This window comes from Cryptomeria japonica, chromosome 9 (genome assembly GCF_030272615.1).
Source record: "Cryptomeria japonica chromosome 9, Sugi_1.0, whole genome shotgun sequence".
NCBI classification, from domain to species: domain Eukaryota; kingdom Viridiplantae; phylum Streptophyta; class Pinopsida; order Cupressales; family Cupressaceae; genus Cryptomeria; species Cryptomeria japonica.
Window position 1 is genome coordinate 44201980 of NC_081413.1, and position 14382 is coordinate 44216361.

The 14382-nt window shown below is 35.4% G+C and overlaps 1 protein-coding gene across 4 annotated transcripts; it reads left to right on the plus strand.

The window, feature by feature from the left end:
• The first annotated feature begins 5264 nt into the window (after window positions 1-5264).
• On the plus strand, window positions 5265-13814 carry LOC131043908 (aspartate aminotransferase, chloroplastic). 4 transcript variants are annotated; one of them, XM_057977141.2, is made up of 13 exons: window positions 5362-5436; window positions 5608-5728; window positions 6043-6141; window positions 6266-6352; window positions 10847-11044; window positions 11208-11246; window positions 11330-11419; window positions 11578-11686; window positions 11813-11922; window positions 12016-12159; window positions 12561-12727; window positions 12824-13088; window positions 13184-13814. In XM_057977141.2, exons 3-13 carry the CDS (start codon window positions 6079-6081, stop codon window positions 13313-13315), a joined length of 1404 nt encoding a protein of 467 aa, XP_057833124.1. In that variant the 5' UTR covers window positions 5362-5436; window positions 5608-5728; window positions 6043-6078; the 3' UTR covers window positions 13316-13814. The 4 variants fall into 4 exon arrangements, with proteins under 4 accessions (XP_057833123.1, XP_057833124.1, XP_057833125.1 ...); XM_057977140.2 differs by lacking the exons at window positions 5362-5436; window positions 5608-5728 and adding an exon at window positions 5265-5340; XM_057977142.2 differs by lacking the exon at window positions 5608-5728 and having other exon boundaries at window positions 5370-5436.
• The last annotated feature ends 568 nt before the right edge of the window (window positions 13815-14382 follow it).

Genomic DNA, 14382 nt, shown 5'->3' on the forward strand with positions numbered 1-14382 from the left:
AATGCTTACAAATTATAAAATGTAACAATGAGTGCATGCCTAGATATTATTTTTATTATTGATCACCAATACTCTCCACTGTATTCGATATGAGTATTGGGTTTGCAGGTTGAATATTTACAGCAAATATATTATCTACGGACCACACAGTAGATATCGTTGACTAGTTTTCACTTATAATCACAACATACATTCCATCAATAATCATCTTAGTGCTCCTGATAGAGGAACCTAAATACCCGATCAAAGGAAATGAAGTGTCATGACTTGATAATTAGGATATGACCAATCCAAGGGGTGTGCTAATCCAACAACCCCGAAATGATAATTACTACTAACCACGTTAGTCAAGGATATAACTATAGAGTTATTACGTAGAAGCAATTTAGTGAATAGTTAGAGAAATAAGTAAGGAGATCGCTAATGTAAGACAACAATAATACAATATTAATTAATAATTAAGATAGGAGACACGAGAAAGATATCTCCAGCTGCTATAACATCAACAGATATATTTTAGAACTTCTCCAACAAGTTTCCTTTAGCAATGATCATGTGTTGCTTCTTCCTTTTTTCTGCAATCAAATCCCTCTACCACTCGTTGTGCAACTTAAGATTGTTAAGAATATGAGTATGTACAACTTAAGATTGTTAAGAATATGAGTATGTGCAACTTAATCAAAACTTGGAAGAGAATTCTCCACAAACAAGAGAATTACCAATTTTCTTTGTTCTAAGAATAACTTGTTTAATTAGCTTCTTTAGTGAGCATTAGGTATCTTCTAACGAGAAATGATTTTCTCTTCAATGTAAGTAAAGTTTAAAACAACTCCATGTCTTGCAAACATTTGGGCTATAGGAAAATAATCATCTTTGAGTTAAAAGCATTGTATTAGGGTTTTAGTATCCAACTATAAGCTTAGAGTAGTGACATCTAGATCTATATCGGTAATGAGTATTGACCACTTTACTTATAATTTTATCATTAATCAATACCGTACAAATTATTGCAACTTCTATTAGGATTCTATGTTCATGGTCAAGCAACATTACCATGAGCTTGCCACCAATAGTCTTACATCTGCTATCAACCTTAGTTGTGGTGTTTAGGTTGGCCAACACATAATACAATAGAGGAGGGAAAAAATACCAATTTAATCATCAAAATCTTAAATAGAAAATAACAATATAAGTGGAATTGGCCTTATGTAAAATGAGAGGGAAATAAAGTCAAATGCAATTACTATTTTAGATTTAAACATTTACAAAACTAATAAATTACTTTATATTTAAAAATTCATCACTTTTAATTTGACATTCTAATTAGAAAAATATACTAAAAGAACTAAATACATATATGCATAAACATTTACTTGTGCACTTCATTAACCATGTAAAAACTAAACACTATCAAATCCTAGATATAAAATAACCAAGAAGACTTAAAAGTCAAAATTTGATGCAAAAATAAAAACCTATTAGAAAAGTGCAACTCCAATGCAATATATTTAACTCATCCTCCAAATATATCAAAATCTACCATGTAGCAAAATCTCAAGGAGTTCACACTTGAGTAAGAGAATGAATCTAATATAATTAATTAAGAACCACATCCACTTTTCATGTTTGAACCTATTACTCTTCTTCATGCTTTATTTATAGTCTTTGTGTCCTCATGGGACTCAAACAGTTATCAATGACAAATGATATTGAGTTAGTATGTGTTAGGAATTGAAACACTCTTATTTTCCCAAATACATTGAAGTCTATATTTTTTGAAGGTTGTGGTTTTGTTGGCTTCGCGATGCATCACTTGGTATTAATGATAAAGCTATCAATATTGATGTAATTGAATTAATGATAATTAAAATGTTACAAGTGAGAAGCAAAAAGATAACTGTTGTCTCCTCTTACAAGGAAAATATCTTAGGGAGAAGATCAAGCAACTAATTTGTAATGCATGCATCAATTGATTTGATTCATCTACTTACACAAATAGGTCATTATATTGTTTAGTATTTATTTAGTAGACTACTAATAAGTTTTTTTTTTATAACAAATGGAGGCAAATGAAGGGTTTCACATTGTCTTAATATTGTTGTGGTCATACACATGGTCAAAGGGATAATTGGAGTGGAAAATGTCTCCATCTCTCTATGGGGATTTGGCATGAACTAGAAACCCCCTCTTCCCTACGTTATGACAATGATGCTCAGATTGTAGCCTCCTCTCATAAAGACCATCTAGGCATGAATTATTTCACTTATATCCTTGTCTAGGAATGTGTTTAATGAAGCCTTATTGCTTTAAAGTGGCAGCAAGGGATGTTGGGAGGGATGTTTGTAGTTGGTAGGGAGAGGATGTGTTATAGTTAGCAAGATGGAGAAGAATGTGAGAATGAAGTTAGAAGGAATTAGTGTGAGGATCATATTTAGAGCTAGAATGTGGACATCAAAGGGTTTCATATCATATTTTATTCAATCATTATTTATAGATAAAACAAGTGCCAAATACTAAAATGTGAGATATCTAATGTTTTATTAAGGTTTAAAAAATGAAATGTATGATCTGATTTTCAAAGGACCCTTGAGTATAAGTCAACTTATGTGATCATCCATACACAAATAACACAAGCACATGACTATTATGACTCTCCACTTAGGGCTTGTCACCACTATAAAATGACCACTTAAGGCTTACTTTTCACATAACGAGTCATTCCATATTTGTTGTAACTACTCAAACTCCAAACACTAGTTGTAAGCTCTATTTTTATAAAAGGTAAAGAGGCTTTTTTTGGAAGGACCCCAACTTCTTTACAACCAAGTTAGCAAAAAACTTACGAGATATTTGTGACCAAATAGCTTAATGTAAGCACAACTTTAGGTCAATTACAATAGACCATGGTCTTAAAAATAACTTGAAATAAAAACCATATAATACTAGAAAAAAATAGAAAGGAAAAATCGTCAAAGCTCATTCAAGACTATGGTTGTGCTCATGGCTTTTGCAATTAAGGTGTCAACCTCCTTAATTACGCACCCCCTTCTATGTGTGCTCGACCTAAAATCTTTACTCTTGACATCATTGTATTAAACTCTTAACTCAAATTTAAAAAGAATACTTAAATTTTCACACAAATTCAACATATCATTTTGTAGTGTCGTAAATTGTACTCCTTTAATTATGAGTCCAATTTCTCTCTCCTTATCACTTATTCTAATTTTCCCATTCCTCTAAGCATTTTTGGACCTATTCTTGCCTTGAATTAATCCTCAATTCAAGAATATGTCCTATTTTACTTTAAAGCTTCAACACCTTATTTTGGGCCCTTGTTTAAATATGCCTTTTCTTCTATATCATTTTAAGTCTATATTAGTCCTATCTCATTTTCAAGTTGAAAGAACTTTTCTCCCTACTTAAATGTTGCCAATCCTAATATAAATCACAAATCCGATATCAAAGCCCTATTATCTCGCTTTCCTTAGAATTCGAGCCTATTTTGTCAAGACACTTCAGACAAGTCTAAAGTGTTTGATGTTTTTTGGCTAAAATTTGGGGAGAGCAATATGTTAGCCTTGATATTTCTAGATCCATCCTCAAAGTTGTGATATAACCATTGTAAGTCAGCCTAAAAGTGAATTTACCTTGAGAAGATTATATAAGACATCATTCCTAATTCATTTCATTATCTCTTCATACGATTTCATTCCAATTCGAGAGAAATTATTCTAATTCAAGTGCATATCTAAGTATAAGGAACAACAAGCTACAACAATGCTTCTTGAATTATGTTTTCATTATGTATTCTATGATGTTTTGTCATGTTATTGCATCAACACGTGGAGGATTTATCCTAAGAGCTCTACATCATCAATATCATTAATCTTGAAGTAATATTGTTTCAATTCAATTTTTACTTCATATTTCTATTTCTTTCATAATCATCAAATTGTTGTAGGGTTAATTCCAACTTGGAGTTTGACTAAGGCAAGCCCCTATGCAACTCAACACCATTAAATTCCTCTCCTTTTGTGCATTTGTAGGCTTAGAAATAAGTTTTAGGTTTAGACTAAGGAATAGGAGTGCAATGTAAACAAAGACAAGCAACAAAACAAATTTCATCAAAAAGAGGAGGACTAGGGCGCCTAGTGCCATAGTCCAGGTGTTTTGACTTGAAAGTTGATTAAAAGGTAGATTGTAAGAGATCAGTTTGACCTCTATTCTACACCTAGACACTTGTCAGGACTAGGGCACCTAGCTACAATGTCCAATCATTTCAAGCTCATATTTTTGTCGCAGGTTCCTCTCTGCATCCCCTTTCTAGTTTTGTATATCTTAGTTCATTTCCAGATTTGCATTTGTTTATTTATGTTATTTATTGTCAATTTTGCACCATTTAGCCTACTTCTTGCATATTCAATTTCTAATCAGTCAAACACAAAAAGAGAACAATCAATCATTATGCCCAACTCTCCCAAGGGTTTGCAGTTGGGCCTATTAGTTGTTCTCCAATGAATTGATAGGATTGGGCTTGAATCTTAGTTTGCATGTTTAGACTAGTGAACCCTATTTTCCCTACATTACACCATTTAAAAGCCTAAACTAATAAAAAGTTAGAATAATCTTCCCCTAAGTAATTTGTACATGAAAAAGACCCCTTGAATCAACTCACTCAGTCTCGATTGTCTCTTTAGGCAACCTAGGTCGTGGGTTCAATCTTGGTTTACCTTGTCATGAAGGGATCACCACACACTACCCAAAGAGCTTATAGGTGGAGCTCATCTAATCAAAGAGCTAAACTCCAAATTGTTAAGCTAATAAATAGATTCCACTTTTGATTTAAAAAATAAATTAAAATGTATGCGTGAAAAAGCAAAGCCACATAAAAACAAATGTTTGGTGATTTTTGAAGACTTCTGCGGCCAAGAAGAGATGAGTGTGATAACCTTTTACAGCCTAAAGCATTAACATGCATCATACACCCAAAGGAGATGGGTATTCCCAATGTCAGAATATCCAATGGATCCCAAAGGGACGATATAGTCCACGCATAAGCTGTACCAAAAATCAGGTCTTCGGGCACATATGAACTATCGATGCATGTTGTAATGCAATCTAACGAAGGCATTGGATGCTTCGACACGCCACGTCTGTCCGAAACACTTTTCCACACAAGCGACGGCTCACACGGCGTGGACCCCCAAACACTCGTGGCCGTTCATTTACAAGATAGATTCTCATCCGTTCATCCGCACCTATATCATAACTATTTCAAGGTAAAGCACCCACCACGCCTAACCTGTTGCATCCTCATTTTCAGTTTTGCTTTCTTCTCAGGTGATTTCTTGTCCACGGATCGAAACTCTTCCTATCCACCAGATTTATTTTTTTGTTCGTTAATTCTATTTTTTCGAAGGCTGTTCTTGATCTGAGGTTTGAATCTATTGTTGGTTTGGATCATTTTTAGACGTAGGTCGACAATTTCTAGATGGGGGAAACCCATAGATTTATGTTTTTTTGGTACTCCATGCATCTTACGATTCTAATAAATTTTGAAGTTTAGGATTCTAATTTTCATGGTTGTGCTTTGTGGTTTTTGGTTAGAATACTTTCTAGATAAATTGTGTTGAAAAAGGCAGCTAGATTTTTGTATCTTGTTATGACAATTCATGGTCAAGAAATCTAAGCACGGTGATCGGCTGTATATTGGAGTTTGTAGATAGCGGTACGAAATGGGTTTTAGTTTTTTCATATCTGCGGATGTGTTATAGTTGGAAATTTATTTTTCGATTGGTCCGAGTTGATTCGATGTCCAAAAGTGTAAAAGGTTACTTTACTGTATTGATTTTCTATCTTGTTCTAGATCTGTAAGTTTTAGTCTAATTGCAACCCCCAAAAAAAACTAGAACAAGAGCAATTTTTTTCGTGGAATTTCTGCTTCGACGTTTTATTGAATGGGCTCCAAAATTGAGCCGTAAAAGTTGTAGTGACCCTATTTTGGGTTTAAGGTTTAACGATTTTTTTCACTTGTGAATTCAGGTAGAATAGCTTTTCCATCCATTTTCAAGCTTTGAAATGGCTGCAATTACTGCCGCTTCAGCTAAGGCTATGCCTTTGGCAGTCGGGAATAACTCTCAGGTACTCTTGCTTATTACATATATGAGGCGATTCCGTTAGATGCTACGATATGCAGCACAGGTCATTGAATGGTTTTCTGATATTATTTTTTTCTGGCTTTCTTTTTTGGTTTGCTTCGTTGCAGTTGAATATTTCCCAAAAGAAGATCGAGGGTGCCAAGATCTGCCCTGCATTTGGCAAGAAAAAGGAATTTTCCCGTTTTAAATTGAAGGTAAGATTTACCGTTTTCCTCCAATTATGCGTGCGTAATTGGTGAACACTCACATTGGTTTGGTGGGACTTGCATCCAGCTTTGTTAGGCCTGTGATCCGTTGCAATTTAAACTTCTAATGTATTTTATAGCATGAATCACAACCTGGATGTACCACTTGTACCCTATGGATCACCTACCCAAATATCTGCTAGGGTCACGGACCAGTTTATTGTAAGAAAGTGGATACTCTTAGAATTGCCCCCAATTACCATCATATCATATGCCCTTCAACCTGGAAGACCTGAAAATGAGAACCCTAGGTCTAGATGTCGAAGGTTTATAAGTGCCAACATTAACCTAGGTTCTTTTCTTTCAATGTATCAATTCAATCTAAACTAATCTAAAATACAAACAAATCTATAGTAGAAATTAGTACTTTACTTTTCAGATACTCGTAATTACATCTATTGGATACTAATTTGAGAATTTAAACTAGAAATAGAAGGGAAAGAAAAAGAAGAACGCGACTCTGGAAATGTTCAAGACTTTCTGGTGGGCTTAAAGAGAACAAGAAGAGGAGCAGCTCTACAAAATCTCGACTTTCTATGATCAGCAGGGCACAAGTTACCCGGACCTGATCGATGGTGTAGACAGACCTGCACTGGGGCAAGTGCAGGCACTAGTGCAGAAGCTTGGTGTCAATGCAAACTCGAGTGTTGGATCTGGGTTGTGGGGAACCACAAAATAATGGGTGGCAGGGCTCAGGCGCCAGAGGAGGGTGCTAGAGCAAACACAGGTGCCAGAATGGGGTGCATGAGATCTTTTGAGAACAGCTGCAGGGCTCTATTGTTGGATCAGAGTGCTGCTGTCAGGCAATTTTGCAATGGGTGGCCGAAGGAGACAAACTAGTCTAGTAGGGTGACTATGCCTTTTGTCTCCTTGACCTCCGAAATTTCTGGTGGATATTCCCTTTGATTTTCTGCTTCCAAATACGCTGTTAGATTGCCCATAATGTCATTAATCTTCTGATTTGCAAACTTCAATCTAGAGGACAAGAAGAAAGGAAGGGTGTGGCTAAGGGGGAGACTACCTCAGTCAGTCACCAATTTATTTTCTTTCAACCTCAACTCAGTCATAGTCAAAAGGAGTTTGTGTGTGCAGACCTAGAGTGCATTGATGATTTGATCTGAGCAAATTGTGGGATAAAATAGAAAACTCAGGGAGCTACGATATGGGAAATGGTATGTGTGTGTGTGGGGGGGGTACAAGAAGGAAATAGAGAGTTTGGACTGATGAATTGATTTGAGGGGCAAATGTGAGACTAGGGATGACAATGAGTACGAGAGGAGGATAGAGAAATTTGGGGATGAATGGGAGGGAAATTGGAATGGGACAATGTTAAATAGTGTAAGAAAAATGGGAAGGACAATGGGAAAGACAATAGGAGATCAATAGATAGGGATGCTAGAATGCTAACAAGGATGGATACTTGCACAATATGCTTCTGATTTGGGCTCCAACACCTTTTAACTTGCTGTTGCAGAAGAAAACTTAGTATGGAAAGTTTGCTTGCTATCGCTTTTATTTCCTGTTATTTTTTAAAATGATGAATATTGGTGTTTTATTTTGTTGGAATGGTTTGCCGTTGCGCCAAAAGCTCGAACTATCAATGCCCGATACAAACGCCAGATTTAACCCGACCCACGGGAGGCAGTTAAGCCATGTCATGAGTCCCCAAGGAGGTGCTGACCACCAAGTCAACAATCTCCCCCTCAACATCGATTGAGCCTTCGGCATCCATTGAAGGGAGATCCGAACATGTGACCCAAGGGTCTGATACCAATTGTTGGAATCATTTGCCATTGTGCCAAAAGCTCGAACTATCAATGTCCAATACAAATGCCAAATTTAACTTGATCCACGGGAGGCGGTTAAGCCATGTCACGAGTCCCCAAGGAGTTGCTAACCACCAAGTCAACATATTTCTAGTTCAATTCAAAATGACTATTTGAGGGCATATTAGGGCAACACTAAGCTATGATTTTAGGTACCCAAAAGTTGAATCCAATTAGAATTGAATTAGACTCTAGCATCTTATTGCAATTAGCCTTGAAACTTATAGAATTGGAACAAGGCTGAAAATGAAGGCAAATGGCCTTAGAATACACTAAGGAAATGCTCACTAGAATGAGAGCAAAATAATAAAGTAGATAATGCAAAGTAGACATTTCCAACCTCACTGGACCTTCCTATTTCGGTATTTACCCCTACCATGTATGTTTATTATCTATTGTCGTAAATTCTGCATCACTCAATATATGACAAGCCCTAGCTCTGTGCAATCCCCTTCTAGACTTCTTCTGGGGAGTCTTTTATACCAAATTGGTGCATGTATTGGAAGTGATTTAAAAAATGCCTTTACCTTTATACATTACATCAACCTTTGTTCTTTGGCATTTGCCTTTCTTGAAATACATTTCCCAAATGTTTGTAAAATGCCTAAATCATCTTACATATGTTTTTTATTAGATTAAGTGGGGAAGTACCCCAACCCGTTATACATCCAAATCAAAAAGCATCAGACAAATAATCTTACATATGTTACAGATATTGTCAGAATTTTTTTTAATACCCTTTTCAGTACAATGATTTCTGATGTGATGTATTTTCACATTTTGAATTATTTGATTGCTATAAAGATGCAATTTATAAAATACATGATTTAGTTAGGAAATGCTAAAGTTTGAGGTTGTCTGGTATTTACAATGTTGTAGCATGAGTCTGCACGCAGAGGATATCCTTTCCATACTCAATCTTTTAAAACATTCCCCTCTGCTAGCACAATAAAATTAAACTTTTTCCTAAGGAGGGGACAAAAATTAGCAATACATGTTTCTATATTGGGGTGGGAGAATCAGGAAGACGTTCCCAGTCTAAAGATTTATCACTTATTCTGGTTGAAAAGGGTAGCTGATCAATTTCGTTAATAGCTGAAGGTGTAAAGGTCTACCACTTTGTTGCAATCCTTGAAGCAGTGAAAGTAGACAACTTTTTCGAAATGCTTAAAAAGAAGACATGCCTCCAAAAGAATATATTACATTATTCTGTTTCCAGTCTTAAGTGGCCCCTTTGGGAATCAACCTCAATGATCAGCTTCCTGCAATCCAGTGATGTCACTATCTTGATACGTTGAGAAGAGCCTCAGCTTCATTATTGTATTTAAAACCTAGGAAGAAAGACCCACCTCTAATTAACTGCCCCTAAGGACAACAGACCAGGGCTCCAGTGCCAACCAACCCTGATTTCCCCTTGAAGCACCATCATAATTAGGTCTTAAAAGATCCACCAAAGGTGATTTCAAAAGATACCACTAAACTCAAAACTCTTTAACCCGATTACCAATTAATGGGCTTCTTTGCTGTAAATAATAAAATAAATGTTGAGAAACGAAAATTGTACAATTTTACTAACTTTATAACTCTTATTAAGATTTCATTGGAAAAGTGACCTTTCTTTATTGACTCATTTTTGTATTTTTGATTGTCTTGCGTGATATTTCTTGGAAAACTAGATCAAGGATTTTTTGTTTTGTTTTGTTATCTTTATACCTTTTGTTCTATTTATGCTATCTAATTAATTACTTAAAAATGTACGCAGATTGCTGGAAGCTAACAGTTCCTTTTCTTGTTATAGTTCTGGAGTTATCATTAGGATGTGAAATATTATTGAAAATTATCTTGAGTTTCAATAACATTTAGTTCTTGCCCAATTCACGTTTTGGCCAATTATACCTTTTTCTCTGTGGGTAGAAAAAGAAATTCTCAGTGAATCTTACAACCTTAGGACATCAATGGGGCCTTGAGGCGTGCATGTGCTACCCAAGGAAAATTTAACTCAAATCACTTTGTTTGTTTACAAATATGTTAGATAACAATTACACCACAATTTTGGGTTGATTGATGAGAGAAAACTTGCATTTTAAAGGTGCAATTCTTAAACCCTCCTGTGACCTCAAATATGATTATTCACAACTTCATTAAGAGGAAGCACGATGGTAGTGTGGCTTGTTTTGGTAACCAGTTGTTCTTGAATGACTTACTGCTATCTATCAATTTCTATTTTTTTTGTAAGAGGTGGAGACGGAGTGTTGTGTGCCAACTATTTTTATCAGACTAAATGAATATAACAAAGCAATTTTAATAGTGTTGGCAATTACACTTTAGCGGATGACTCTGTATTCCATGTGAATAAGACCAGGGATTCTATCTTCCCTTTAAATTTTAATGCCCTTGGAGGCAGCCCACCTCAGCTTAGTATCTTGTGACAGTTGTTGTAAACACATCCACATGTATATCACTTTTTCTTGTTTGTTTGCTTTGTTATAATGATTTTGTTTTCTTTTGTAAAGTTTTTTGATTTGGTGAGAGATGTTTTAGGCACTTAATTTGCTGTTGTTTTTTCTTTGTCTTTGGTTTAGTCAGAATTGTGTCTTAACTTGAATCTTTTCCACAGGCCTTACCTAAAGTTATCAACATGGCTGTTGCAACTGATGCTTCTCGCTTTGAAGGAGTCACAATGGCTCCACCTGATCCAATTCTAGGTGTTTCAGAAGCCTTTAGGGCTGATAATAATGATTTAAAGCTTAACCTTGGTGTTGGTGCTTACAGAACAGAGGAATTGCAACCCTATGTATTGAACGTGGTGAAAAAGGTTACCTTCTAGACATTACTCCTTTATTTTGCATGCAGTTTAAGTGATTTGAGTAAATGTTATTAAATGTAAGATTCACTATTTTAGCTTTTGTGATCTTACAAGTTGATTATGTGGTAGCCTAATTATGTGGAATTTCATTTAATCTGTTTCAATTTTGCAGGCAGAGAATTTGATGCTTCAAAGAGGAGAGAATAAAGAGGTATGCATGTTTTTCATTTTTCTTTTATTTATTCAAATTATTTGCAATTTTCAGCAGTTACTTAAGTCTTGTTCTGTCTGCAGTATCTTCCAATTGAGGGATTGGCTGCATTCAATAAGGTTACTGCAGAGCTGCTTCTGGGGGCTGACAATGTTGCAATTAAGCAAGGGAGGGTAAGATTTTTTTGATTTTCTAACCTAATATTTGTGGTCTCTTTGTATACTCGAGAAGGAACTGATTAAGTGTATTAAAAGAGTTTCTCTCATTGATTTCTGCATGCATAAGTGAATTGGAAAATATTGATGGCATAGTGTTGTTGAATGTTGCTCAGGTTGCAACTGTGCAATCCCTTTCAGGAACAGGCTCTCTTCGGCTTGCTGCTGCATTTATTCAAAGATATTTTCCTGGAGAGAAAGTCTTAATCTCATCTCCAACTTGGGGTGAGTTTCAATGCTATTAATGAAACGCCTAATCCTGTATGTGCATGTTTAAAAGTGAAGTATCTTGCAAGTTTAAAAACTTGTTAAGTATTTTTTGATGCAAATTTATGTTCTGGTTGTGACCAGGAAATCACAAGAATATTTTCAATGATGCTGGTGTTCCATGGTCAGAGTACCGATACTATGATCCCAAAACAGTGGGACTAGATTTTGAAGGGATGATTGCTGACATTAAGGTAACATTCAGAATTCTTAACCCTCACTTTCACAAATTTGATGTTTTATTGATTATTCATAAAAATGGAGACTAATAATTTGACATTTTGTAGGCCGCACCAAATGGCTCATTTATTTTGCTCCATGGTTGTGCACACAATCCAACTGGAATTGATCCAACTCTTGAGCAGTGGGAGAAGATTGCTGATGTCATTGAGGAGAAAAAACAGACTGCTTTCTTTGATGTCGCATACCAGGTTTGTGGTGATATGGAGATCATTTTTTTTCTCCTATCCTTATTTGTGAATTTGCAATGACATGGAAGCCTGGCTGTATCACTTAGTGGATTATTCTTCTTCCTATATAACAAGAATGCCGCACTGCCATTACTTTGAATGTATATGTTTTTTTGTGCTTCCGTGATAATTTTAAGCTTATCCACCTTTTGTCTAAGAAATGAGTTATTTGACCACTGTTTTAAAAGTCAATGGCATGTATTTTCATCTCTTGGATATCTGCCTGATATTTCTTCATGTAGCCCTTTTTCTCTCAAATTATGCTTTTTTATAAAGAATTAAATAATCACTGAATTGGAGAGGGAAGGCTTTCTTTATAATTATTCATATCATATATCATGATTTTTACCTTTTGTGTACAGGGATTTGCAAGTGGAAGCCTTGATGAGGATGCAGCATCTGTTCGGCTATTTGTAAATCGTGGAATGGAAGTTTTTGTTGCTCAGTCCTATAGCAAGAACTTAGGGCTGTATGCAGAACGAATAGGAGCTATCAATGTTGTTTGCTCCTCATCAGATAGTGCAATTAGGTACTGGTACCGATAATGAATTTTTGTGTTCTTTTAAGGGGTTCTAGCATTCTCCAAGTTGGGTACTAAATGTTGCTGTCGACATACTTCTGACAGGGTCAAGAGCCAACTTAAAAGACTTGCTAGACCAATGTACTCAAATCCTCCTGTTCATGGGGCTCGGATTGTGGCAAATGTTGTGGGTGATTCTGCTATGTTTGATGAATGGAAAGCAGAAATGGAACTCATGGCTGGAAGAATCAAGGGTGTGAGGCAGCGACTCTATAACTACCTTTCCACGAAGGATAAGAGTGGCAAGGACTGGTCTTTTATCCTCAAACAGATTGGCATGTTTTCATTCACAGGACTTAATAAAGCTCAGGTAAATTAGGTCCCATAGTGTTTCCATTCAAGATATTGTCTTTACATTATTCTCGCTGTTCTTTAATCATTGGCATATGCTTTTAATCATTACAGAGTGACAATATGACAAACAAGTGGCATGTCTATATGACAAAGGATGGACGTATCTCCTTGGCTGGGCTTTCTTTGGCCAAATGTGAATATCTTGCAGATGCTATCATTGATTCCTACTATAATGTGAGTTAAGCAGAACAAGTAAAAGCTAAACGTCAAATAATTGGCAGTTGGAAGTTTAGGAATAGTGGAAGAGCTCCCAAAATTTTTATGCTGGATTGCATTTGTTAGTAATGCATATCAGGCGTTCCCCTACTGTGTTTCGTGGTTGTACTTAGGGTTTAGAGCAGGATGTCCAACGCATTCTGCAAAGTTTTGTTTGGTTTATTAACGTCTAGTTCAAAAAGTTTCTAAATAAAAGCTACGACTTATACTGCCCACTTATTTGACAGTAGGGGTTACATTATATTTTCAAACGATTTGCAACTTAATAATTCTTTCTCCAATTATCATTCTCTTCTTTGGAGAGAAAAAGGTAATAGTTTTAAGGAAATTTCTTTCTTATGATAGTTAATTTGGTACATTACATGGGTACTATTTCTGAACAAATACTGCTAAGAGACATTTGAGCATGTCACAAGTTTCCATTATATATAACTTGATGAAGAAATTAATTGTTTTGTGAAGCTTATCTGCCTTGTTCAATTAAATGGCAATTGTTTCGAAGTACTTAAATTTAATCAATCTGTCACAAAAGTGGGAATACATTGTAAGTTCTGTTTCAATTATAGCATCTAATGTTTCTAATAAATGTTCTTTCAAATTCTGATTGTTTTTATCTCGGTATTAAATTAACGAGAGCAGTTTCTGGATTTGATTGTGTGCAAATTTTTAAGCATCAACGTTTCAGATCACATTCCGTGATCCATCATCAGGATAAATGAGAATTCAAAGAGAATTCAGTATTCAGATCACATTCCGTGATCCATCATCAGAATAAATGAGAATTCAAAGAGAATTCAGTATTAAATTCCTTTTTCTGCATTTTCTCCTCAGAGATCCTTGTTTATTTTGAAGATTAGGGTAATTAATTCTCAGGAAGAAATTTCTAATTAATTTCCTTAGTTCTTTATCTTCTTTCATGTCTAGATTACTAACATTTGGTGTGTGATGAAGTAATAGATTGGTGTCAAATCAAGATATAAATGAGCTGCAAATTTCTTCTGCCAGCAGGATTGAGGATGGCTTTCTTGTTTCTC